This window comes from Mustela erminea, chromosome 8, assembly GCF_009829155.1.
Source record: "Mustela erminea isolate mMusErm1 chromosome 8, mMusErm1.Pri, whole genome shotgun sequence".
In the NCBI taxonomy this organism is placed as follows: Eukaryota; Metazoa; Chordata; class Mammalia; order Carnivora; family Mustelidae; genus Mustela; species Mustela erminea.
Genome location: NC_045621.1, coordinates 28,827,313 through 28,852,668, shown reverse-complemented (window position 1 = coordinate 28,852,668; position 25,356 = coordinate 28,827,313). Strand labels below are relative to the sequence as shown.

Here is a 25,356-nt window from a genome sequence, read left to right as displayed (position 1 = left end):
GATCGAGCCCCACATCAAGCTCTCTGCTCAGCAGGAAGCCTGCTTCCCCCTCTCTCTGCCTCCCTCTCTGCCTGCTTGTGATCTTTGTCTGTCAAATAAATAAATAAAATTTTTTAAAAAATGAGAATAAGCATTTCAGTGGAAGTTATACATATACACATATACCTATATATCCTCTATACCACACTTGGATAGAGAAAATGAAGATTGCGTGTGATGCATGGAAAAACAGAAGTACACTGAGGGAACACTAGGAAAACCAGTCTGATATGGGGGGGCAGGTGACCTGAGACATCAGGGGAGTCTTCGTAGGTGAGGTATGGCCTAAAGTTCATACTAAAAGACAAGTGAAGTGTTTGCCAGAGGGATAAGGTGTGTGTTTGTGTGCAGAGCAGGGGTGGAGGAGGGCAGTACAACTCAGCAGAGGGAAGGACAAGCTGTTTGGAGTTTGATACTGTAGTGTAAAAAGCATGACAGGGCATAACCAGTGTTGGCCTCACTGAAATAAATTCCCTTCTCCTTCTCCCTCAAGATTTTATTTATTTATTTATTTGCCAGAAAGAACACAAGTAGAAGCAGAAGCAGGCAGAGAGAGAACAGGCTCCCTGCTGAGGAGGCCGCCGGATGCGGGACTGGATCCCAGAACCCTGGAATCATGACATGAGCCGAAAGCAGATGCTTAACTGACTAACCCATTCGGGCGCCCCCAAATAAATTCCCTTCTTGTTTTACCACCACCGCTGCTGCCATCCAAACAAAACAAAACAAAAAACAAAAAAGGCCAAGAAGGGGAAGGGGCATATCTCAGAGGTTTTTTAACCGTACAAGAAAGCTTGAATGAAAGTTTGTAGAAGGAGAGCCTTTGATCAATATTAAATAGCAGAAAGGTCATCAAATTTGTATTTTAAAATCATCTAGTCACATTTAGGGATATGAATTTCCATGGTGGACAGGAGTGTGAGCAGGGGGGCGACTGGGTGGCTCAGTCATTAAGCATCTGCCTTTGGCTCAAGTCATGATCCCAGGGTCCTGGGATCGAGCCCTACATGTGGCTCCCTGCTCAGTGGGAAGCCTGCTTCTCCCTCTCCCACTCCCCCTGCTTGTATTCCCTCTCTCACTGTCTCTCTGTGTCAAATAAATAAATACAATCTTAAAAAAAAAAAAGAGTATGGAAAAGGAAACTGTCCTAATATGTCAGGTAAGCGATGAGGAGGGTGTGACTCAGGGCTGTGGTACAAGTGACAGAATCAAGAAATAACTAGGACATCCAATTAGCTGCAACTGGTGATTGCATGTGGAATTAGGGAGAGAAGTAGCCCTTTGTGGTTGGGGGTGCCAGCAAGCAAGACGGAAAATAAAGAAGAAGCCTATCTGTTTCGGGGAGTGGGGTGGCAGAGTGGAAAGAGTTTTCTGTATGCGGGGAAGAAAGCACCCATGGGATGTTCAAGTGAGGTGCGTCATTGGGAGTTCCAGGCATGGAGTTGAGCTAAGATGTAGAGGTCATCAGCACGGGAGTGGAAACTGAATGGGTGGACACGAGAAATTGCCCAGGCAGTGAGAAGCAAAATGAACCAGTGACACGCTCAGTGACCACCAACATTTAAGGAAGCAGGTGGAGGAAGTCCAAGGAAACTTAAGTCAGCCATTGAAAGCAAAGCCATATGGTGATAGTGTGTCCTTCCGTGATGAAATTAACAGTTAATCCTTGATCACATGTACATGTACTCTGTTCTGCAATAACCCTTGACCAGAAAAACAAAATCTGCCCAGCACTGCTACTAATCAAATTCTTCTTGAAGACTTCATTTCTGCCCTCTCAAGTCCTATAGATCACCCTTCAGAGTAGGAAGGCAGCTAATGTGACTCAGCTCAGCTCCCCCTTCTTGGAACCTTCTCTGTTCCCTCCACAGTTCCCCATTGGACCATGTTGAACCTTCATCTCTGATGATCCTTTTCTGAGCGCACTATAATTTGTCAGCTTGTCCATGAGCCAAGCAAGCCATCCCTGGCAATATTCTAACCTGTGTGAGGCACGCTACATACAAGTATTACCTCTCTTGCTTCGGAAACGGGATTTCCAGTAATGCAGCCTAAAATTTAGTTTATGGCCAGCCACCTTACACTATTAGCTGTTGGAATGTCTAGGTAACTAGAGCGCATGGCCCTTCCCTCCAGTGTAAATGTAACCCACTCCTTGCCCCAGCCTGTACTCTACAGGTGATTTTTGTTTAGCCTAAATTGTAGGTTTCACATTTCTGCTCATTTTCCTTTCACTCATAGGAAAAGTTTTCTTGTCCCTTTCATCATGGGGCAGAAAATATCCAGGACACCTGTTAATGAAAAAAAAAGAAACTGTAGATAAACACGTAAGAACCATCAGACCAAGGTGAATGTCCAGATTTGACCCTCATGGAACTCTTAATCTATGATGAATGTTTTGATCCAACTGAGACTTCTGGCTTCATCTTCAGACTGTAAGTTTAAGAAGGAGATGGGTTAAAGGTGAGACGTATGGCAGCCAGTTGGTTCTGTTTTTCTTCAATTTCCTATTTGTGGACTAAAACTGTTTTCCTATTCCCTTCTGAAACCTCCAGATGATTAAAAGTTCATGTTCCTTAGAGGCAGAGGACAGGGCCTCAGTCAACTCTAACAGATGATCTCCCAGGCAAAGGTGAAATAAAAGAGAAGGAAAATGTCCCCACACACTTAGGAGAGACACGGCATATAAGTCAACCCCCAAAGTCAGGCAGCAAGACAGTCCCTCCAGCTGAAGGCGGAAGAGGCCCTCTGCTCAGATCAGGGTTTTCTCTAATATTGTTCTTCCCCACAAAGAGCAAGGACTGCTAAGTTCACTCTATGAAGCTGAGATAGTAGATTGGCTCTCTATGGCTCCCAAGTCCTTGGACATCTTCCCATTTGTGCCCTTTCAACGGACAGGGGCTTCCGGTTCCAGCACGACTGCTGGAGCCAAACTGCTTGACGTCTAGATCCTGACTCCATTACTTACTAGGACTGTGGCCTTCAGGAAGTTAACTCATCTGTAAAATGGAGTTACAAATAGTACGTATCTCAAGATTATGAGGAAAAACATGACTTACTAAATATAAATCACTGGGTTGCCTGGGTGGCTCAGTCGGTTAAGTGTCCAACTCTTGGTTTCAGCTCAGGTCATGGTCGGAGGGTCCTGAGATACAGCCCAGTCAGACTCTGCGCTCAGAACAGTGGGCCTGAGATTCTTTCCTCCGCCCCCTGTCCCTGTAGCCCCCCAATCCCAGCACACTCTTAAAAAAAAACCAAAAAAACAAAAAACCCACAAAACATCAATCAGTAGAGTGCTGAGCACATATTATGCCTTCAGTTAGTGTAAGATACTATTCCTTCAGTGTACCTCAGCCTCAAATCAGCTTTGATATGGGCATTAGGTCCTACGTGTTTGGGTCCCCAGGAGAGACAAATCATGCCAAGGGAGCGAATCGGTAACACATGGGTGGGTAAGGACTTCTGAGGACGTTGTAGGCAGGCTTGTAAAGAACTGTTGCAGCCTTCAATTTCTACCGACTGGGAAGACGAGGCAGTTTCCTCCTGCATATACTTTATTCACACATGCTAAATCTCACTAAACGTTATCACACTATCAGGGAAGAGGATTAGGGGCAAGTTCAGGCTGTTGGGGGAATGCTTGCTTCTGGCCTTTTTTTGCACCAAGGTAAGTCTGTCACCAGGAGCAAGGGAGTTGGGGACACCGGGAGCAGTGAGGAAGGGGGAACAGAGCAGTGTGGGAGGCAGCTCCCAGTGAGGGAGGGAGGGAAGCAGGTAGGCAGGCAGGCAGGCAGCAGTTCTAGCCAATCAACACTTTATTTTTCCAGTCAACACCCACACAGATGTTACTGTCCACCTCCTGACCCTAACAGGGGGTCCCGTCACACTGGGACCATCTGTGGCCCCCAGAGAGCGGTCTCTTTATTCCTTCCTAGGATAGTAGGAAAGCCCTTTGTCCCAACAGGACAGAGCTCCTGCTCACTAACGCAGCGCTGGCACACATGCTGTAGGACTCCTGCTCTCCCCCCTCATCAGGGAAGGCCATGTTGAACTAGGACACCGGCGCAGCGGAGCTGACATGGGTGACAGTGGCCTAAGCGCATCACCACTGGCCTGACCCACCACCCCGGCGTTAGTCTGTACCACCCAGACAGGGGCCTCCCAAAAGCTTAGCCACGGCCTGCTGGAAAGGAGGAGCTGGCCAAGAGTGGGGATTGAGCTGCTGAGGACAGGACACAGCCAGGAAATAAAGCAGAGGGAAACATGGGACAGGAGAGAATGATAAAGTGCCCAAACTAAACCACCAGTGGGACACGAGGACAGAGCAGCACAGGTCCCTGAGGATAGGAGGAAAAAAGAAAGGGACAGACCACCAGGGCTTGAAGCATAGTGGAATGAGAAGAGAGATGAGGCAGGGAGGCAAGTGCAGGCTGTGGGAAGGACTTCCCTAGCCCTGTTCACATCCACTAACCCAAGTGTAAAATTATTTACAAACTTAAAACCAGTCCCAGGCACAGGCACCATACCAGGCCTGGGACAGCAGGCAGGCAGGCAGGCAGGCAGGCAGAGGGTGGACTGGCTACCATCCGACAGCCAGCTTCCCCACACATAACCTCTCCCTAGAGCAGGGAAGAGGAAACAGTGACGCCCCTAGCCAGGAAACCCTACTGTGCCTGCAACTCCTTCCCCCACGGCTCATGGCTCTGCCACGGCCTGAGCCTCTTGGTCTGACTGTACCAGAGACAGGGTGTCGGGCCCTAGGGATGCAGGGGGCGGAGTATCAGGGGGCTCTGAGGGTGTCTCTGGCCCCAAGCCCAGCTCAGCATTCAGCTGTTCCAGCTCCCCCTGATCCAGCAATTCGAAGTCCTCAGTGGTGAGTGCCTCCTCTTCCTCAGGGGCAGGAAGGGGCTGGGACAAGTCCTGGGGAAGAGGTGGGAGCACTGAGGGGGAGGGGACCGGGTCACTTTCAGCAAGGCAAAGTAAGGGTGACAGGGTGCTCGGTGCAGTGGTGAGGTCACCACTCACTGCCTCCGGGCTCAGTGTCTCCACCGGTCCTCCAGGGGAGAGCTTCGCCCCATCTGTGGGAGAGCCCGCCCCATTGAAGTGCGTGTTCACAAAGTGAAGGGGGGATGAGAGCCGAAGCAAGGTTTCCTCGGCTACTACATCTTCCTCCTCCTCCTCCGAGTCCAGATCTTGCCTTGAGAGGGCCTGAGGGAGCCCCAGCAGGTCTTCAGCAGGAGGGGCTGGCTCTGTCTCCTCTCCTTCCCCCAGCTCCCGGCTCAGGGCCTCCTCTGGCTCACTCGGCAGGCTCTGCTGGTCCAAATCTGTGCCGGACACAAAGGGTCAGGAATGGGTGGATGGGCCTGCTGTTCTGAACCATCCCAAAAGGCAGTTAGTTCAAGGAGGAGATGCAGGACATGGAATACTGGACCAGGCCTTGGATCTTAAAGTCTTTCAGAAGCTTTAAGTCACATTAGAGGATCAGTTCCCAGAAAAAAAACATTTATGGGGGTGACAACCAGAGAGCACAGCCAATAACCACAACAAAGAACAGGAAGATTGGAAGGGCAAAGGGCTTCTCATACCCTCGGAGACATCAGTTAGCTGTGGAGTTGTGGCCCGGGATACAGAGAAGCCACCACTCTCCAAGATAGAAGCCTCCTCATCTGACAGCTCTGAGTCTGTAATGGCCAAAGCCAATGCTGTTTTCTTCACATCCACCTGCAGGAGAACCCGAATGACACAACAGGTGAGAAGATAAAAGACAGAATTTTTCAAAAGCACCACCCCCCACCGACTCCCACCCCCTTGAGGAGAAGCTGCTCCAATGCAGATTCTCCTCCAACCTTCTATTTGACATCCCATCTCCCTTGGACCTCACCACCGGGGAGAAGCCGGCCAGTTCCGCTTCACTTTCGCTCTCTGTCTCTGCCAGCGGCTCATCACCTCCGGGGGGTGCGTTCTTCCCCTGCCGCTCTAGAGAAACAAGAACAGCAGGTCAGTGACCAAGCAGAGACAGTGGTGGGGGATTCCAGGACACTTCATGAGCCATGCCCCCAACGCCCCCCTTGCAGGACCCCTCCTGGGTATGGGAGCCCCTTACTCTTCTTATCGTGTTTGTGATGCAGGGCGTCAGCTTCTGCCTTCATGCTATAGTCCAACTGCATGAGCAGGGGCTCCAGGCGGGTGTACATCCTCTGGATCAGCTCATGATAAACCACCAGGGGCCACAACAGGATGCTTAGCACTAGGGGGCAGAGGGTTCACTCAGAGCTCCTGAAGTCTATTTCTTAAGGGCCCCCATTTAATTGGTTCCCAAAAAGAAAAGGCTGAAGGCTTTCTGGAGGCTGTACCAACCTCCTCCCTCCACATCTACTACTCTCCTCCCCAGACGACTCTTGCGCTATTACTAACACACCAGCACCCCCTGGAGACCTCCGTAAATGGATAACCAAACAGAGAGAGAGCACCACCCTCCCTTAGAGTCAGTCAGTCTCTTTGATTCAGTCCAGTAAGAGAGGAGAAGAGGGCTTCAAGAAAGGCAGGGGTTAAACCCTACTCACAGATAATGTAGGAAATCATAATCCCCGGAACATAGTGTCCCAGCACAGCCAGCACAGCACAGCCAGAACAAACTCGAGCACAGAACTGCAGAGAAGAGCAGAGGGTCTAAAAGGAACATGCCCCACTTATCTGGGCAAGAAACTGCTGCTCAGTTGATAGAAGGAGGGGTGTATGCCTTCTCAGGATGCAGGCATCCAGTCTAGTCAAGAGGATGCCGAAGACCACCAGTTCAAGAAGTTTACACTAGACATCACCAAACACCTATAATGCAAACTATTCTGCCCTGACAAGAAACAGTGTAAGCACATCAAACACGTCTTCCCTGAAATGAGACTACTTCTGCACCAAGCTACCACCGGTGAATGCTGCCTCAGAAAGGCTCCAGCCCTCTTCCTTCAGTGTCTAGCCAGGGATTTCACATTACCCCTCCCCGCCTCCCACCCACCTCTATTTCCCTACAGTGCAGGAAACTGTTCTAGGGCGTGGAGATTACCTGAGCTGGATTCTGCCTCTTGTACTGCAGCAGCTCCTGCAGGTGAATCTGGAAGGTGAGCCAGCTCTCAGCCAGGTATCTGCACAACTCGGGCACACTCAGCAGGTGCGGCCGGGCGCCTGACCCCGCACCCTCACTGGGGAGACATGACATGACCCCTGGAGGCCTCAGACACCAGCTTCCTAGGCACTCAAATCCCTCTGAGAATGCCAATGAGATCTTCACTCTGAACGAGCGGACAACCCCACCTCCCAAAGGGAGGCTGTCCTGATCTTGGGGAAGCAAAACCAAGAGTTTCCAACCCTCTGCCCCGGAAAGGAGCAGGTACCCAACACATAAACAGGAACCCAGGACCAAACTTGTCACTGGTCCATTTGCTACGCTGGGGTCAGTGCCTGCAGAAGCTGCTGTGCACCGTGGTGACACTGGCACCAAAGCAAGATAAGGTTTGGGTATTTGTCTTTAAGAGGTGGCCTGCACTCACCTGTCAGAGTGTGGCTCCTCTGGAGATGATGCTATAAAGAGAGGAAAGAACTAGTTGAGTGGTAGGGCTCTGGGAGACACTCCCCGGGGCAGGAATAGCTGCCCCTACTCTGTATACCCAGAGCACTTTCTTCAGATGGCAGTTGCAGAAAAATTGCATCGTTATGGTTGTTTGTACTTGTATATTTGTTTCCTTTTTATTTTTTTTTAAGGATTTCTTAAAAAAAGATTTTATTTATTTATTTGACAGACACAGATCACAAGTAGGCAGAGAGGCAGGCAGAGCGAGAGAGGAAGAAACAGGCTCCCTGCTGAGCAGAGAGCCCGATGCGGGGCTTGATCCCAGGACCCTGAGATCATGACCCGAGCCGAAGGCAGAGGCTTAACCCACAGCCACCCAGGCGCCCGTTTCTTTCTTTAAACTCCACTCTTCTCTTCAAATATTTTATTATTTTTAAGTAACCTTTATACTCAACATGGGGCCCAAACTTAAAACCCCAAGATCAAGAGACCCACGCTCTACCAACTGAGCCAATCAAGCACTCCAAACTTCACTCTTTCCAAACACCTTTTATTCATGTTTACATCCCAAGCAGCTCACACAGCCCGACATCTAATTGCTCCTAGAACACCTATTTAGTAGACCCACGGATAACAATAACAAAACAGAACCTAATACTCCTGTGATCCCCAAAACACGCAAAACTCTACCACAAACATAACAGTATTAACTCATTCCATCTTCACCTCCTTGCTTAGTAAATTTTATCCTCCTTGTTTCATAACAGAGAAAACTGAGGTTAACAGAAATTGAGTGATTCTTACAAGGTCACATGCATGGCAAATGGCAGAACAAGCAACAAAACCCAGGTAATGTGGCTCTACAGTCCACGCTCTTTAACTACTACACTCACTTAACACTGATTTTAGAGGGAAGAGGGAAATCACTGATTTTAGAGGGAAGAGGGAAATTCTCCATTTCGGGACTGGGGAAGTGGTGGTGCCTGAGAGCTGACTGCCTGCTGTCCATTTTCCCTCCCCTTTCAGCCCACCCAGCGGGGTCAGGCACAAAGCAAGTGCACGACGGGGCTTGCTGAATGAAGTTAACACTCACCTGAGATGTCAGGGAAGAAGCGAGGCTGCCAGAGATCCAGCAGAAAATAGGCCAAAAGTGAGACGCTGAGTAGGAAGAAGGGCCGGAGGGACGACGAAGACAGCAACCTTAGGAAGAAACAGGCACCTCGGCGGTGAGTGGGTGAGAGACTCCCGCATCCATCGCCAAAGGCGGAAAAGCGCCCACTGATGGGGGAACGCGAACCTCCAGGCCTAACTCGAAACCCGAGACAGAGGACTGGGGCAACCCCAACGGACAACAGCCGGGGGAAGGGGGTCATTCCACCGGGGCAGGTGTCAACCCTGGGACCGTGAATGGTGCCCCGGGCCCCTCCCGCCCCCGCTCGCCCGCGCTGCCCGGCCCCGCCCCCTCCTCCTCCGCGGCCGTTACCAGAAGAGGCCGTTGAGAGCGGCCGCTGTGACCAGGCTGTGCAGCGGTTTCTCCCACACCAGCAGCCGCTGCGCTGCCGCCAGCACCGCCTCCCAGCCGCGGAGCCGCAGCCACAGCGTCGTGGCCAGGCGGCCCACCGCCTCGGCCGTGGCCGCCTCCTCCTCCGCCTCGCCGGTGGCCTCTCCCATGCCTAGGCTCAGACCCAGGCCCAGGCCGAGGCTCAGGCCCAACCCCGGGCCTCCACCCGCGCCGGTGTTACCACCGCCACCGCCGCTCGCCATGGCCCCGTCGCAGCCGCCGCCCGAGCCCGCGAGGAGCCAGGGCTGCGCGGCCGCCGCCGGGGGCGCGTCAGGCGGAAGGGGGCGCACGCCGCGGAGAGCGCAGCTGAGGCCGCCAAGGCCCGTCACGTGACGGCGGACGGCGGAGCCCGTCACGTGACGCACCCTAACCGCCGGGATGGGGCGGCCCGCGCCTGCGCGCTGGAGGTTATCCGGGCGCCTGCTTCTGCTCGGGTGCGTGTTGTGGCTGCTGGAGTCGGGAGTCTCTGTCTGGTTGTTAAGGCGCTCTCGTCGGTGGGGCCCGAAGGACTTTTATCTCCGCGTTTCCGCACTGTGGCCCGTTTTCTTCTCCCTGTATAGGCAGGCGCCTAGGGAGTCAATATTCCCGATGTGATGCCGACCGAAGGGGCAGGAAGTGGGCTTCCAAATGCCTAGTGTCGCGGGTGGGATCTGCTTCTGCTCGGGAAGGGCGGCGGCTGTCCCATTACTCAGCCCTTGATTTACTGGTCCTCCCAGTTCCCTCCCCTCAGCGGATAAACAAACACCGGCGCGTGACTCGACCGACTCAAAAACAGCTTCACCTACTTCAAAAACTTGTTTCCTCCTCATCGCCTTCTGTAAACTTTACTGCTAGCGTGTATTGGAACTCTTTCCAATCCCTTGCTCAAACAGGAGATCGGGGTTGCGGGGTGAGTTTAAAAATAGAATCCTGTTTAGATGTTTATTTGAGGGAGCATAATACCATTTATTGAGGCTCACAACGTACCAGGTGCTTTATGATCCTTTGTGATCATTTAATTTCTGCAGTAACCCCACAAAATACGTAATTGGGTGTAGAATTCAAGCTAGTGAAAGGAAGGTATACAGCAAAGTTTCTCTGCCACCTTGACCACAGTGCACCCACTGTTTTTTTCTGTATTCTTTCCGATGTTTTGTATGTACATTGTTCTGAGTGTGTATATTTTTCAAAACACTCAGCAGCTACTCATCCTGCATTTTGGTTTTATTCGCATTAATTATCTGCATTGCTACGAAAGGGTCATTCGGGCTTGTTCATCCTCGCATGGTTCTCCGGGAATTGTTCCTATTACCCAGACGAGGACACGCTGGGGCTTAGCTCTGGGACTCGCCCGGGCTCGGGGCGACCAGGAGGAAGGCGAGCCCGGCTCGTTCCGTGGGGGTCGGGGCTGGCGGCTGGGCCCAGCGTGGGGGCAGGAAGTGCCGGGCGCTGAGTCTCCCGCGACACCCCTGCGGCTAGTAAACGCGAGACCGACGCGCGGCGCGGTAGACTAGCTGCACACGCCTGACAGCCGGGTCTACTCCGCACTGGGTAAGGTGAGCGCCCGGAGCCCCCCAGGCCCGCAACCGGAGCCCGGATCTCGGAGCCGGGAGCCCCGCCCGGGGCGGAACAGGAAGAGGCGCCCGCCAGCCCGGCCCCGCCTGCCGCCGCCGGCGCGAGGACCGGGGGCTGCGCTGGCCAAGGGCGGCGGTCTGAGCTGGGGAGGACGGCGGGCAGGCGAGGGCTCGGCGGCTCCCTCACCACGCGTCCCCTTCCACGTTCGTAGGGCGGCGAGTGGCGGCGCGATGGACCTGGCCGGGCTCCTGCTGGACGAAGAAGGCACCTTCTCCCTCACCGGCTTCCAGGACTTCACGGTGAGAGGGCGGCCCGCCCCCTCCGCGGCCTGCCGGTGCTTGAGCTCGGACCCCGGGCGCTCGCCTGGGTACCCGTGTGGGGCTGCCACCTCGCCTGACCGCTGGGTCCGGAAGCCAGGCGGCAGCCGCTCAAACCTTGCCTACTCGAGGCCCCGGCTCCGTGGGCCCCGAGGGAGAGCGCGGGGTAGAGGAATGGAGATAGGGTTAGCCAGCCGGGGACCTGCACGGAGTACCTCTCCTGCCGAGCAGTCAGTGGTGGAGGATTCCTGCCCTCCCCTCTGCCATTTGTGATAGGCTGCCCTTGGCATATAACCCGGACAACGGGGCGGGTTAGGGCGTGGGCCCCACTAGCAGTGAGGTGAGCCTGCTGCCCCGCACCCCACTTCACCCTGAGCCAGGATCTCTATTGTTGCCTTGCCTGGCTTTCACGCTCCAACACCTGCCGTTTCAGTTCCTCCCCGGGCACCAGAAACTGAGTGCTCGGATCCGAAGGAGACTGTACTATGGCTGGGACTGGGAAGCTGACTGCAGCTTGGAGGAACTCTCCAGCCCCGTGGCAGGTTAGTGTTGCGTGATTGGACAAGTGAGAAGCCTGAAGATGGGGTTGTCAGCAGTCACCAAAATGGGCAGGTGTGTACCCCATGAGCTACACCGTGTGGCCACTGCTGACTTACTGGTACCTGTTATAAGGACTGGCTTTCCAGTCACATTTTTTCAGTCTAGATGAGTAGAAAACAGTGCTGTCTTACAAATTTATATCATTCTTGATTTGTATATGAGACACATATATGTATCCCAAATTCACAGGGTGTTTATTTCTCAGATGAGTGGGGCAAAAGACAAATCTAGGTGATTTCTTCAGGTGATCCAGAAATAAGCCTCCTTGCTGGAAGGAGCTGAAATTCAAATGTAGAATGGGCCTTTTGTCTCAGCATGGGAGAATTTGGTCTACGTTGTTACTGTGGTCCTGTCTCTGAGGCTCAGATCATACAGATCAGACTTTTCTGCTGATAGCAGTGGAAACCGGGTGTGTTGGGAGGCAGGGTGGTAAGGGAGGAGTTGTTTTCCTACTCTGGCTTCCTTCTGCCTCCTGCAGACATTGCTGTGGAACTGCTCCAGAAGGCGGCCCCCAGCCCAATTCGCCGACTCCAGAAGAAATACGTAGCTCATGTGTCCCGGTGAGCCTAGAATTGAGGGGGACGGGATGAGAGTGTTTGGGCCTTAAAGAGAGGGAAATGGTTATGTCTAAAGAGAAGATGTAAAGACCCAGGGATGTGCATCCTGAGTGGTGAGAGTGGAAAGACCCTTGGGGTTAATTAGGGATCTTTTCCATCACGCAGGGAGGCGTGCATCTCCCCATGTGCTATGATGCTTGCCCTGGTGTACATCGAGCGGCTCCGGCACCGAAACCCCGACTACCTACAGCACGTGTCATCTTCTGACTTGTTTCTGATCTCCATGGTAGGACACCCCCTCCCCTTCATCTCCCTGGTGAGCCGGGAGCTGGGCGCCAGCTCTTCCCACTCCACTTCTGGTTCCTTTGCAGATGGTGGCCAGTAAGTACCTCTATGACGAAGGGGAGGAGGAGGAGGTATTCAACGATGAATGGGGAGCTGCAGGGGGTGTGGCCGTGCCCACTCTCAACGCCCTGGAGCGGGGCTTCCTGAGTGCCATGGTGAGTGGCCATTCTGTCTCTCACTCAGTTCCTCTGAGCTCATCTTATGTTCCTTTCATCCTCTGCTTTTCTCTGTCAGCGTTCTGTAGTTTCTTTGTTTCTCTTTTTGCCTCTTCTCCTTGTGTCTTTCCTTATTAGTGGCTTCCCTTCCCACCCTTCTGGACCAGCCACAGCCTTTGGAGGTTCCTGGCATGGTGAGGCCAAAAATGGAGCAGCCGCCGCCCCCCAGTTCCTCAGGCCCTACATGTTACATTCTGAGTCAGAGCTTATCTCATGGGGTTCTGATTATTTGTATCCAGACTTCTGCCTCCTGACTCTGAGTTACCTACAGCCCAATCTTAGGATTATTTTCTCTCTTTTCCCTTAATGGAGGATGTTCTGTGAAACCAGATAATGTGGTGTTAAATGAGTTAATATATAAAAGCTCTCGAAACAGTGTAGCACATGGGAAGTGCCAAGTCAGTGTTTGCGGGAGCAGTGCTTGTAGCTGGTGCCGCGGTCCTGGTTGTTAAGTGACAGTGGCTCATCGCTGAAGCTTGCTCGGTGCCCTTGTCTTCCTCCCTGTAGGACTGGCGTCTCTACACTGACCCTCGGGAGATCTTTGAGGTGCTGAGCTGGCTGGAGAGCTGGTAGGTTCTAGAGTTGGGCAGAGGGGCTTAAGGGATTTGAGGGGTTAGACCTCAGTCATAAGGCGACGGTGGGGGTGGTCTGTGTAACTGGAGGGGGAGGGGGGACACAGGAAAGAGAAGTGCCCAAGGTAGTGGTTCATAAACCTGTCTGCCCTCTTTGTAATCACCTTGGGAATGGTGGGAGGCGCTTATTTAAAATACAGATCTCAGTGTTGTGCTCAGCTCCTGGATCGACAGGTAGGCTAGGAATGTGCACGTGTAACAGGTTGCCCTGCGTGTCCTGGTGGCTGCCCAGGGGAATGAGGCCACCACCGGGCCAGCTGTGGAAGGGGTGTAGATGCCCTCTGTCTTCCTCCCCTGCCCACAGTGTGGCTGCGCAGCAGGGGCGGCGGCGGGGCTGGTACACCTACACAGACCTGTGTGTGCTGCTGGAGCAGCCGGCCTGGCAGTTGGCCCTGGGCTCCCTCTGCCAGCGCCTGGCAAAGGTGAGGAGGGTTGGGAAGGACAGGGGCCGGGTGTGGGCTGGTGTGTAGGGCGGGATGAGCAAGTGCCGAAGGCCTCAGGAGATGGGGTTTGAGAGTAGATGGTGAAAGAGAGCTCTGACTTGAGCAGACAAGGTAAGGGGTGGGCGCGTAAAAGACAGAGCGGGTTTTGGGGGAAGGGTGTTTGGGTACTGACTCTTCTTACTTTCCCGCAGCTGTCCTGCCTTTTGGCCATGGCATATGTGAGCAGTGTGGCCTTGGCAGTGGCCTCAGTGGCCGTAATTCACCAGTCCCTGGGCCTGTCCTGCAGCCCTTCACCAGGCCCTCCAGATCTTGGATTGGCCTCCAGGAGCCTCTTGGAACCCTGCACACCTTCTTCCGTGCCGCAGTGCCTGCCATGTCCTATTAACATCTCCAGTGGCCAAGAAGGTGACGCAGGGCTGCGTTCACTGTGGGGCAGTCTCCTGACCTCACTGACTCCTCCATCAGTGCCTCCCCCAGACCCGCCTTCCCCTCCTGCTCTTCTCCAGAATTGTCCCCTTTGCCGGAAGCTGCAGAGAGACTCCCCAAGCTGCCATGCCTGCCACCACGTAAACCGTACAGTTCCCACTGGGCCCCCCAAAGCCGGGTACCACTCCCATGGCTTGGCTCCACCCTGGCCCTGGAACCCAGTGCCCCCGCTGCTCCCTCAGCCCCAGCAGTGTTCCCTTTTCAGTGTCATGGAACTAGCCCGTCTCAAGTCTTTCATTTTCCCAGGCTAGGCAGGCCTCCAAGGAATACATTAAGAGGATCTGGGAGTCCTTGAGAACCTGGAGGGGCAAAGATTGATTTAGATCCTCTCCGCCTCTCTGGGTCCTCGGCTGGTCCCTGTCCTTCTAGGTTATGAAGCTTAAGGGGTTGTGGGGCAGAAAGACTGAAGGTCGCTCACTCTCCTAGACCTCAGCGGCTGGCTATTTGCCCAGGGTGGTGAGGGTACCAGGGGAAGCTTTGGCTTGGTGACCAGGGCCATGTCACAACCAGCCAGAGAAGCCCCCATCTTTCTACCTCCCTGGGTTCTAGACTTGCTGTTGAGTTCCCTGGGAAGGAAGGGGAAAGTGGGGTGAGGACGGAGGGGATGTTGACTGGCGGCCTGTGTGATGTCCCTGAAGCAGGAGAGCCAGGGACGGATAGGGCCAAGGTGGGATCTGCCAAGGGAAGGCAGGAGGAGGTGGGAAACCCTCTCCACACCCATCCCCTGGATGTGGCCTAAAGGAACCAGGGACTACTGACATCTTCAGCCTCACCCTTTTGTCTTTCAGCCTCTTCTTACTACTTTGCTCCTGGCCTTCACTCTCTTCCCGTTCTTCTTCTGGGTGTTCTTTTCACAGGCCACTCCGGCCACTGCTTTGTATCTGGGTTTTTCACGCTTTTGTAGAACTGAGGTTTCAATAAACAGTGTCAGTTGCATGGCCTGGATTCTTAATTCTGCGGCAGCCCTGGAAGAATCCCTCCTTCCCCCACTCCATATCTGGATTCTGAGCTTTTCTACTTCCTGAGCCCGTCATCTTGCAATTCATTCTTCCGGAAACCCATTTTAGAACTTCCCTGTTTGAGAGACGCCTGGGTGGCTCAGTGGGTTGGCAGTCTACTCTTGGTCTGGCTAGGGTCATGACCTCAGGTTTATGAGATTGAGCCCCACATCGGGCTCCATGCTCAGTGGGGAATCTGCTTGAGATTCTCTCTCCCTCTACCTCTGCCCTCCCCTGACTCAAATGTGTGTGCCTGCGTGCTCTCTCTCTGTCTCCCAAATAAATCTTAAAAAAGAGGGGGGGTGCCTGGGTGGCTCAGTGGGTTAAAGCCTCTGCCTTCTGCTCAGGTCATGATCCCAGAGTCCTGGGATCGAGCCCCACATTGGGCTCTCTGCTCCGTGGGGAGCCTGCTTCCTCCTCTCTCTCTGCCTGCCTCTCTGCCTACTTGTGATCTCTGTCAAATAAATAAATAAAAATCTTAAAAAAAAAAACAACAAACTTCCTTGTTATTCGATGATTAGACTCCCATTTCAAAATTAACCCTCAACCCAGCTCCCAGCACCCTGGGGCTCCTAGTGCTGCTTGACTTGGGTGCTGTGGGGCACAGACGGTGACTCTGCCATGCCTGAGGTGGGCCCTGTCTGTCACAAGTTCTGGGGGTGCCCTATCGTGGTGGATCCTGAGAGGTCTAGGGAAGCGTCCTTGGGAAGCTCCAAGGACACCTCTCTCTATCCTGACTTCCGGTCTGTTTGGATGCATGGTGGTAGTTGGTGTTCTTAAGAGAAGTCCAAGGCTGGGTTATCCTTGGAAGAAGGAAAACCTTTCTGGCCCTTGGACAGTGTGTCCGGGACAGGTAGTACTGCCCGTTAGGGGAACTCCCTCGAAACATGGGGCATTTTTTTGATGGAGGTAAACATCTGAAGGGATGCAACCTGCATTCAGCTGAGCAGCCTGGAAAGCTTCAGGCCCCTCCCTTACAAAGAATTCCCAAGACAACTTTTGAACCACCCCCTGCCCCAGGACCTCACGTATATGAAAAGCCTGTTTATCTGAACCCAGACCTTTTTAACACGTAAACACCAAATTGTTTTTGCACATTTTGAGAAAGACTCCATTTGCCAGGAATGTACCTACATGTAAATGAAAACCGGACTTTGCTTTGTGCAGCACTTTGCCAAGAACCAGATCATGATTTTGGAACATCAGGTCACCCGCCGTGGCGCAGCTTGTGGTACACCAGTGGCCAGGAAAGCAATATCAGTTGGCGTCATAGCTGCTGCATCCAGGTTGATGGTACATAGAGGGTGGGCAGTGGATACCATCGCCTTCTTGTTCAGCTGGGTCCCCCCGCTTTCACATAGGAAATACCTACCATCAATCACCTTCATTTCTCCTTCCTGTTGGGGGTGGAAATGGTCTGGAGTTGTGGTCACTGTTGCCATGCACCGTGGAAGGATATTACTCATGCATTTCCTTCCCAGGCAGCCCTGGGGGCTGGGCCCCGGAAAGGTTGAAAACTGGGGTAGCAGTGATCTTTCCAAATCACTGCAAATTTCAAGGTTTCCAGTGAAAAAAGCCTCCAGTGAAAAACCTCCCCAGAATATTTTATAAGTCTTCTTCCCTCCCTCCCCCCTGCCTTATCCTGCTTTGCAGAGCTTGGATTGAGATGGAGATTCTTGGGGGGAGGGGTCCAGAACGTGGCTCCCCAGTTAATGGGTGATGGAATTTGTACAAGAGCTGGGCAAAGGTGAAAGGACCTGTCCTGCCCCAAATCCCTCATCCCTTTGCTCCGCTTCACTGCCCCTTTCACCCCCTCCCCACTCCAGGCAGCTAACTTCATTCAAACTCTGACCTCTTACACTCTCTACTTAACTCTGGCCCAGGGCAGCCAAGACAAGCAGCAAGCAGGGCAGCATGAGCCGATCATCCCCCCATCCCACCCAACTCCAGCCCATGGGCCCCCAGAATGCCCCGGTTCCCCTGCTGCTGCCGCCGCCGCTGCCGCCACCACCGCCTGATGTACAAAATCCCTCCTCTCACCCTTGGGCCTCTCAGTGTGGGCCTCCTCCCTGGGGCCTCAGCTGTCTTCTGGCTCTGCAGGTAGGCGCAGAAGTGCAAGAGCTGGTTCTGACTGAAGAGGCATTTGGTGGGGAGTAGGAGTGGCATGAGAAACCCTCCGGAAATAGGTATTTCTAACCCTTTTCTGAAGACCAGCCTTCCCGTTCCTCCCCCTGCAGCATATCTTGGTCCTGGCTTCTCTGCTCTGGGCCTCCCACCTGCTCCTGCTTCCAAGTCTCCCCCCGGGAGAGCTCTCGTACTCCCCTGCCCAGCTCTTGGCCTCCAGCCTCTTTTCCTGTGGTGTGTCCACCACCCTGCAAGTCTGGATAGGCAGCAGGTGAGGGGAACTCCCTGGAGAGAAGGGGGCGTGTGTGTGTGTGTGTGTGTGTGTGTGTGTGTGTGTGTAGGTGTGTGTGTACTCGTGTGAGTGTAGGAGAGGCCTGAGAAGTTCTTTGGGCTGCCATGCTTTTCTAGACCTGCCAGGGCTGCTGTTCCTACAGGCTCCCTCTTGTCCAGGCTCCATCCTTAGAGTTCCTTGTCCCTGCTCTGGTGCTGACCAGCCAGAAGCTACCTCTGGCCATCCAGACACCTGGAAACTGTGAGCACAGAGCAAGGGCAAGGGGTGAGGGTGGGGTGGGGCTGCCAGTCGGAGCCTCCAGGTGTAGGTGGGTGCAGGATGGAGAGTGGGCAGTGAGGGGAACGGCTAGGCTCTGGAGTCTTGGAGCTGTGCCGAGCCCCAGCTAGGATGGTGGAATACTGGGGTCCTGTCCCACTTATTCTCTCCTCTCCATGCCCCCCACTTTTCCCAGCCTCCCTTGTGCTGCGCCTGTGTCGGGGGTCTGGCTGCCATGGCCTGGGGCTCTGGAACACTTCTCTCAGAGAGGTAAGTGCCTCGGGGTGGGGAAGAGGAGGGCTGCCCGTGCGTTGCCAGGATGGAGGAGGTTCTAGTTTCCAGTTGGTGGGGCCTGAGATGGTCTGGGGGAAGGAGCTGAGGCAGGGACCCACATCTGGAATTTGGAATTCAATAAGAAGTCCAGGTTGACATCAGAAAGGACCAATATCTACCATTTACATCGATGTGGATGGAACTTGAGGGGATTCTGCTAAGTGAAATAAGTCAAGCCAAGAAAGATAATATGGTTTAATTCATATGTGGTATATAAGAAATAGCACGGAGGACCATAGTGGAATAGAGGGAAAACTGAATGGGAAGAAACAAACCATGAGACACTCTTGACTCTGGGAAACAAACTGAGGGTTTCAGGAGGGGTGGTGGGTGGGGGGTTGGGGGATGGGGTAACTAGGGGATGGGCATTAAGGAGGGGGGACCATGATGGGATGGGCCATGGGTGTTATATGCAATTAATGAATCAATGAACAGGACATTGAAAACTAACGATATACTATATGTTGGCTAATTGCATTTAAATTTAAAAAAAAAAAAAAAAAGAAGAAGAAGTAGTAGTAGTCCAGGCTGAGGTCAGCTCCACTGAGCAGAATGCTTCCTCTTTGTGCTTTTCTTGGCTCCTCCAGGTGTCTGGGGCTGTGGTGGTATCCGGGCTGCTCCAAGGCACCCTGGGGCTGTTGGGGGGGCCTGGCCACTTGTTCCCCCACTGTGGACCTCTGGTGCTGGCTCCCAGCCTGATGGTGGCAGGCTTCTCTGCCCACAGGGAGGTGGCCCTCTTCTGCTCTACTCACTGGGGCCTGGCCTTACTGTACGTAATTCCTGACCGGCATGGGGTGGTGGCCAGTGGGTTGTGCGGGCCTGGGGGTGGGCAGAGCAGCTGGCCCTCCTCCCCAAATCGGCAGCTGTCTGAGCAGGGCCGATCCTTCATGGATTTAGAATCCTGAGCTTTTTCTGGATTCATTTGGTCTCCCACTGACCCCTACTCCCCCTACCAAGGTATCCACCTTCCTCTCTTCACTGGGGCGCCTGTAAGGGAATTCTACCATTCCTACCTCCAATACCGCCCTCCCCCCCCAACAGTATACTTGCTTCCTCTTGCTCCTGAAGCTCCTTCTCTCTCCTAGGCTTATCCTGCTCGTGGTGGTCTGTTCTCAGCACCTGGCCTCCTGCCAGTTACCCCCCTGCCCCTGGAGGCCAGCTTCAAACTCTTCCCCTCAAGCTCCCATTCCCATCTTCCGGCTCCTCTCGGTATGTGGTGGTCTGGGGGAGGGCCAGTTGATGAGAGAAGGACTGGCATAGAAGGCTTACTAAGCCTGCTACCTTTGGCTTCTGCCTGCCCCTCCAGGCTGGCTTGGAAGGTTCTGGGTGGAGGGGCTCTTTCCTGTCTCAGTCTTGCCACTCAGGTGCTGATGCCGGCGGCCTGTGTGTGGATCATTTCCGCCCTTCTGGGTCTGCACGTCATCCCCCCGGAGCTGTCTGCTTCCCTTGAGGTGCCATGGGTCTGGCTGCCTCACCCAGGTAGGTTTCCTCTTCGTCCTTCACTCTCTGACTCCAATAAAGGGTCTATTTCTTCGGACTCACTATTGAGTGAATTTCATTTGAGTTAAATCCTGTGTTTTCTCAAAACACGCAGGGGAGAGGAGTTGCCAGTCCGAGGAGCAGTGCTGGCCCCTTGTCACAGGTGTTTTGTTGCGTGTTAAGAGACATCTATAAGCCCACCACTCCCTATTGATACCCAATTGCCCAATTTATTCATTTGTTACCACCACCCTCCACAGGCATTTGGGTCAGCGACCTATGTATAAATATTGCTTTTGAGGCATTGTGCACAAATGCCATTCATTTGTCAACTTGATACATGTCTGTTGATTGCTGATTTTGTGCTGGACAGATGATAGGGCACATGGTGATGAATATAACAGACACAGTACCTATACTTATGAAGCTCTGTCTGCTGGGGGATGCAGATACTACTTAGTCATCCAAGCAAGTGTGAAATTGCATGTGGTACGTGTCACAGTGGGGAGGTATGTTGTGTAATGACAGCTTATAATGGAGAATCTGACTTTATCAGACAGATCAGGAAAAATATTCTTGAGGAAGTGATCTTTGAGCTGAGATGTGAGAGATGAATAGCAGCCAACAGGGTGAAGGCAAGGGAGAAGAGCATTCTAGGTAGGGAGAAGAGCCCATGCAAAGGCCCTGTGGTAGCCAGCCACACAGCAAGTACAAGGGCCTGAAACAAGGCCAGCGTATCTGGAGTGAAGGAAGTGAAGCAGAGTGCCGTGAGCGATGAAGCTTTGTAGACCATGGCAAAGGGATGAGTCTTTATCCTGAGTTTGTTGGTTTTGTCCCGACATTATCTTAAAAAATAATGGGCTCTCAAGGATTCTTGTGGCACAGAGCTTTGGATGCAGGGGGATGCTCCAGACTTGAGTCTGGCCCCAAGGTGGCTCTCTTTCCCTCCCCAGCTGAGTGGGACTGGCCCTTGCTGACACCCAGGGCTCTGGCTGCGGGAATCTCCATGGCTTTGGCAGCCTCTGCCAGCTCCCTGGGCTGCTATGCCCTGTGTGGCCGACTGCTACAGTTGCCATCCCCACCTCCACATGCCTGCAGTCGCGGGCTGAGCCTGGAGGGTCTGGGCAGCGTGCTGGCTGGGCTGTTGGGGAGCCCTATGGGCACTGCCTCCAGCTTCCCCAACGTGGGCACAGTGAGTCTTATCCAGGTATGTGGGTGGGGGCGGGGGAGCTGGAGGTGTGGGCGAGGGGAGGAAACTCACACTGACTGGTTGCCATCTGTGTCCAGCGTTCTGTCAGGAACTCCATATCAATGATCTCATTTAGGGAGGTGCCTAGAAGTGGTAAGGGGCTAGGAGTGGGAGGAAGACACTAAGTCATCACCAAATTCCTTCTGTGCCTCAGGCACTGTACCCAGGCTGGGAGTCATATAAAGTCCCTGATCTCTTGGGCACTTCAGAGGGGGAGGGAGAGGCAGACAATTTAAGGAACAAAGTAAGATAGGCATGCCTGGGTGGCTCCCTATCTTGGTTAAGCATCTGTCTTCAGCTCAGGTCTTGGTCCCAGGGTCCTGGGACTGAGTCCAGCATCAGGCTCCCTGTTCAGCAAAAAGTCTGCTTCTCTCTCTGCCCGCTGCTCCCCCTGCTTGTACACTCACTCTCTCTCTCTCTCTCTCTCTCTTTATGACAAATAAATACATAAAATTTTTTTAAAAAAAGGAAAAAAGTAAGATAATTCCAGAGTGATACGTCCTATCAAGAAAACAAAGCATTTAAAAGTTAAAAATAAAATATTTTAAAAAGAAAAAGAAAGCAAAGCAGGGTAGTAGTGGGATAGCGGTTGAGAAAAGGAGAAGCCTTCAGGTAGAGTGCTTCTTGGGAGGGTCATGTTTGAGTTGGGATCCAAATGATGAGAATGCGCCAGCTGGATAAAACCCTTGGAGAGTCGAGGAAGAGGTGGTGTTTTCTGGCATCTCTTCTTCACCTAGGCTGGCTCTCGGAGAGTGGTGTACTTGGTGGGACTGTTCTGCGTGGGGCTTGGGCTCTCCCCGAGGCTGGCCCAGCTCCTCACCGCCATCCCCCTGCCTGTGCTTGGTGAGTGGATGTATCAGCAGGCCTGGTATTGAACCAGCACTCACCCTGCCCCCAGGACAGCCCAGCTGGCTGGGTGTGGCTGGCCACCTCTCTTTCCGAACAGCATCCCCTGACATATTGATAGCTGTGTGTGTCAGCTGCCCTCATTCCCACCCCCACGCCCCCCTTCCCGCCCAACATCTTGACCTCTTGACCGGGCTTCTGGCATCATTGGAAAATGAGCCTTTTGGTCGTCCATCTCCATCACCACCTGCCCCACCCTGCAATCCTCTCTGCTATTCTAGCCCTTCCTAACCTCCTTAACTACTTCCTTACGAGACAGGTGGGGTGCTTGGGGTAACCCAGGCCGTGGTTCTGTCTGCTGGATTCTCCAGCTTCCACCTGGCTGACATTGACTCTGGGCGGAATGTCTTCATTGTTGGCTTTTCCATCTTCATGGCCCTGCTGCTGCCAAGATGGCTTCGAGAGGCCCCGGTCCTACTGAGTACAGGTGGGAGAAAGGAGAGGGCTGGGAAGGGGAGTTGGACAGGATTGGGAAACATGAACTGGAGGCTTGGAGCTCTCCAGACTCCAGGTCCCACACCCTTTTCTGGGCTTTGGCGTAAATAGTTCATCCATTCGTTTAACAAACATTTATTGAGCATCAGACTACCCTCTTAGGATACAAGGTGCCTCCAGATGTTGCAATCCTTTGAAAGAAAGAAGACATGTACAGACATAGCAGGAAAGGTTCAGATAAGGAGCTGAGCTGCTCGGCAGCAAGAGAGAGAGTTTCTGTTTGAGATGATCCAACTTAAATTTTATGGAGAAAGTAACATTGAGCTGGTTTGACTTGAACATATTTAGTGAGCGGAAGCTCATTTCCGGTGGGGAACCATCATAAACAACGACTTAGAAGTAGGAAGACCTAGGGTATTTCCCGGGAGCAGCAAATATCTCAGTTGGTTAGTGCAGCCTAGCCAATAGCAGTGGCACTCAATTGAGGAGGATTTTGCCCCACAGGGAATACTCAGCAATATCCAGAGACATTTTTGATTCTTACAAACAGAAGAGGAGATTGTTATTGGTGTTTAGTGGCTAGAGGGGTTCTGCTAAATATCCCACAAGGCACAGGACAGGCCCCCTCAAACAAAGAATTATCTGGTCCAAAATGTCAGTAGTACTGAGGTTCAGAAAACCAGGCTAGAGCATAGAAGGTAAGAATTGGGAAGTAAGGGGCTCCTGGGTGGCTCAGTTGGTTGTGTCTGCCTTTGGCTCAAGTCACAGTCCCAGTACCCTGGGATTGAGCCCCACATTGGGCTCCCTGCTCAGCAGCAAGTCTGTTTCTTCCTCTCCCTCTGCCCCTCTGCTTGCTTGTGTGTGATCTTTCTCTCAAATAAATACAATCTTAAAAAAAAAAAAGTAGAAAGTAAGGTTAGGGCTTTTATTTATCCATTTATTTATTTTAAAGATTTATTTTTCAGTTAGAGAGAGAGGTTGCCAGTGGGGGGAGGGGCAGAGGGGGAGAGAGAAAAAGAGAGAGATTCTTCAAGCAGACTCCCCACTGAGCAGGGAGCCTGATGAGGGCTTGATCCCAGGACCCTGAGATCATGATTTGAGCTGAAACTAAGAGTCGGCCGCTTAAACAACTGAACCACCCCAGCACCCCAATGGCTGGGACTTCTAATACCAAACTTTTGGATCTATCTGGAGGGCATGTGGATACTCAGAATACAGGATGATGGACTGGGAACTTGTGAGAAGGGCCTAGGTCGGGGAAATAGAGAATAGTGGGACAAAGGTGAAGGAAGATGGGATAACAGTTCAGAAAGACCTGTCCTTAGCCCAAGACGTAGACTTAGATCTAGGAATGTAAGACTCATTGACCCTGCACAGGATCAGAGTTCCCTTCCTGCCTGGCCCCAATCTTCTATAGGCTGGAGTCCCTTGGATGTGTTACTGCGCTCGGTGCTTACAGAGCCCATCTTCCTGGCAGGATTCTTGGGCTTCCTTTTAGAGAACACCATTCCTGGTAAGTTGAGGCCAGGCCCCAGCACAGTGGGGAGGAGCCAGGACGTTCTATCTTCCTGGGTAGGGCAAGAGCCTGACAAACCTTTCTTTTGCAGGCACCAGGCTTGAGCGAGGCCTAGGTCAAGGGCTGCCATCTCCTTTCACTGCCCAAGAGGCTCAGCTGCCTCAGAAGTCCAGAGAGAAGGCTGCCAAAGAGTATGAGCTTCCTTTCCCCACCCAAAACTTGCGTAACTGTATCCCCCAGCCCCTCCATTGCCTCTGCCCGCTGCCTGAAGACCATGGGAATGAGGAAGGAGGGCCCTCTGAGCCAGGAGAGACAGCTGATTTGTTGCCTGGCTTTGCGGAGCAGTGTCCTGAGTCTAGCAGAGAGCTTGGGTCCCAGTGATTACCGGGAGTCCTACTCCTTCCCTGGTTAGTTTACCGTATCTCCCAGCTTGCTGGAGAGTCAGCTCCCAAGTTCTAATTTCTCCTGAGAAGGTGTGTGTTTGCGCATGTGTGTGTGTGTATGAGAAATGGGCCCACCTAAAGGTCTCATTTCCCAATAGGTGTGTTGCCCTTCCTTTTCTTAATTAGGCCTAATAACAACAACAAACATTAATTAGGCCTAACTGTTCCACGTTCCAGGCAAGGGCCATAGTTCAGTGGGCTGTGATCGAATGAATGAGATTCTGCATCTGAACTATCTATGGTCAAACCCCAGCATTCGCTTAACAAATATTTATTGAAGGCCTTCCATGTGCAAGGTTCTGGAACTACAGATGCGGATAACATAGGGTCCCTGCCCTCTTAAGGAACCTATCATTATAAAGACCTATGTAATTACTAACTAAAATCTAAGGTAAAGGCGGCCTGTAATAAAAATTAAAACAATGTTATGGAAGCCAAAAGGAAGAAAAAAAATATTTTTAAAAGACTTTATTTATTTGACAGAGATCACAAGTAGGCAGAGAGGCAGGCGGAGAGTGAGAGGGGGAAGCAGTTTCACCGCTGAGCAGGGAGCTGAATGTGGGGCTAAATCCCAGGACCCTGGGATCAGGACCTGAGGCAGAGGCTTTAACCCACTGAGCCACTGAGGCGCCCCAGAAAAAAATTAATTCTAATTGTGGATAGAGGCAAACACAGGCTTTCTGAAAAAAGCAGCACCAATCGAGGCCTTGACGGGAGGAGGATTTTTGCTCCTGTAAAGTGGGCGGCGAGAGTATTTCAAGCTTAGGTATCCAGCTGGAGCAAAACCATAAATTGTGCAAAGCAGAAAATGAGTTGAGGGATTTCAAGTTTTTCTGTGGTGATGGAGCATAAATATGGGGCTAAAAGGAAGGAGAAATGAAGACAGGAGAAAGGATGAGGTCAAACGATGGGATTTATGCATTTAAGAAGGATCCTCTCTGAAACGGTTCGAGCGCTGGTGAGGACCAGAGAGATTATCTAGTGAAGTTCAACCTCCTTATTTTATTTATTTTTAA

At 52.6% G+C, this 25,356-nt stretch overlaps 3 protein-coding genes across 8 annotated transcripts; 2 read left to right on the top strand and 1 right to left on the bottom strand.

The window, feature by feature from the left end:
- Positions 1-3,577: 3,577 nt before the first annotated feature.
- On the bottom strand, positions 3,578-9,492 carry RETREG2 (reticulophagy regulator family member 2). Its single transcript, XM_032354845.1, has 9 exons — positions 9,084-9,492; positions 8,694-8,800; positions 7,581-7,611; positions 7,097-7,232; positions 6,603-6,687; positions 6,143-6,286; positions 5,921-6,015; positions 5,625-5,760; positions 3,578-5,363 (listed from the first exon to the last, which is right to left on the bottom strand). Exons 1-9 carry the CDS (start codon positions 9,362-9,364, stop codon positions 4,735-4,737), a joined length of 1,644 nt encoding a protein of 547 aa, XP_032210736.1. The 5' UTR covers positions 9,365-9,492; the 3' UTR covers positions 3,578-4,734.
- Positions 9,493-9,926: 434 nt separating this feature from the next.
- Positions 9,927-15,246, top strand: CNPPD1 (cyclin Pas1/PHO80 domain containing 1). 3 transcript variants are annotated; one of them, XM_032354848.1, is made up of 9 exons: positions 9,927-10,050; positions 10,927-11,014; positions 11,466-11,574; positions 12,111-12,192; positions 12,355-12,475; positions 12,561-12,689; positions 13,257-13,318; positions 13,686-13,803; positions 14,016-15,246. In XM_032354848.1, exons 2-9 carry the CDS (start codon positions 10,946-10,948, stop codon positions 14,559-14,561), a joined length of 1,236 nt encoding a protein of 411 aa, XP_032210739.1. In that variant the 5' UTR covers positions 9,927-10,050; positions 10,927-10,945; the 3' UTR covers positions 14,562-15,246. The 3 variants fall into 3 exon arrangements, with proteins under 3 accessions (XP_032210739.1, XP_032210740.1, XP_032210738.1); XM_032354849.1 differs by lacking the exon at positions 9,927-10,050 and adding an exon at positions 10,069-10,691; XM_032354847.1 differs by lacking the exon at positions 9,927-10,050 and adding an exon at positions 10,069-10,696.
- Positions 15,247-15,756: 510 nt separating this feature from the next.
- SLC23A3 (solute carrier family 23 member 3) lies at positions 15,757-24,645 on the top strand. Of its 4 annotated transcripts, XM_032354842.1 has the most exons (13): positions 15,757-16,594; positions 17,192-17,408; positions 17,546-17,703; positions 17,867-17,964; positions 18,176-18,249; positions 18,900-19,081; positions 19,398-19,521; positions 19,677-19,791; positions 20,745-20,998; positions 21,778-21,883; positions 22,206-22,373; positions 23,799-23,894; positions 23,989-24,645. In XM_032354842.1, the coding sequence occupies exons 1-13, from the start codon at positions 16,449-16,451 to the stop codon at positions 24,276-24,278; spliced, it is 2,028 nt and encodes a 675-aa protein (XP_032210733.1). In that variant the 5' UTR covers positions 15,757-16,448; the 3' UTR covers positions 24,279-24,645. The 4 variants fall into 4 exon arrangements, with proteins under 4 accessions (XP_032210733.1, XP_032210732.1, XP_032210735.1 ...); XM_032354841.1 differs by lacking the exon at positions 17,867-17,964 and having other exon boundaries at positions 19,398-19,791; XM_032354844.1 differs by lacking the exons at positions 17,192-17,408; positions 17,867-17,964 and having other exon boundaries at positions 19,398-19,791.
- The last annotated feature ends 711 nt before the right edge of the window (positions 24,646-25,356 follow it).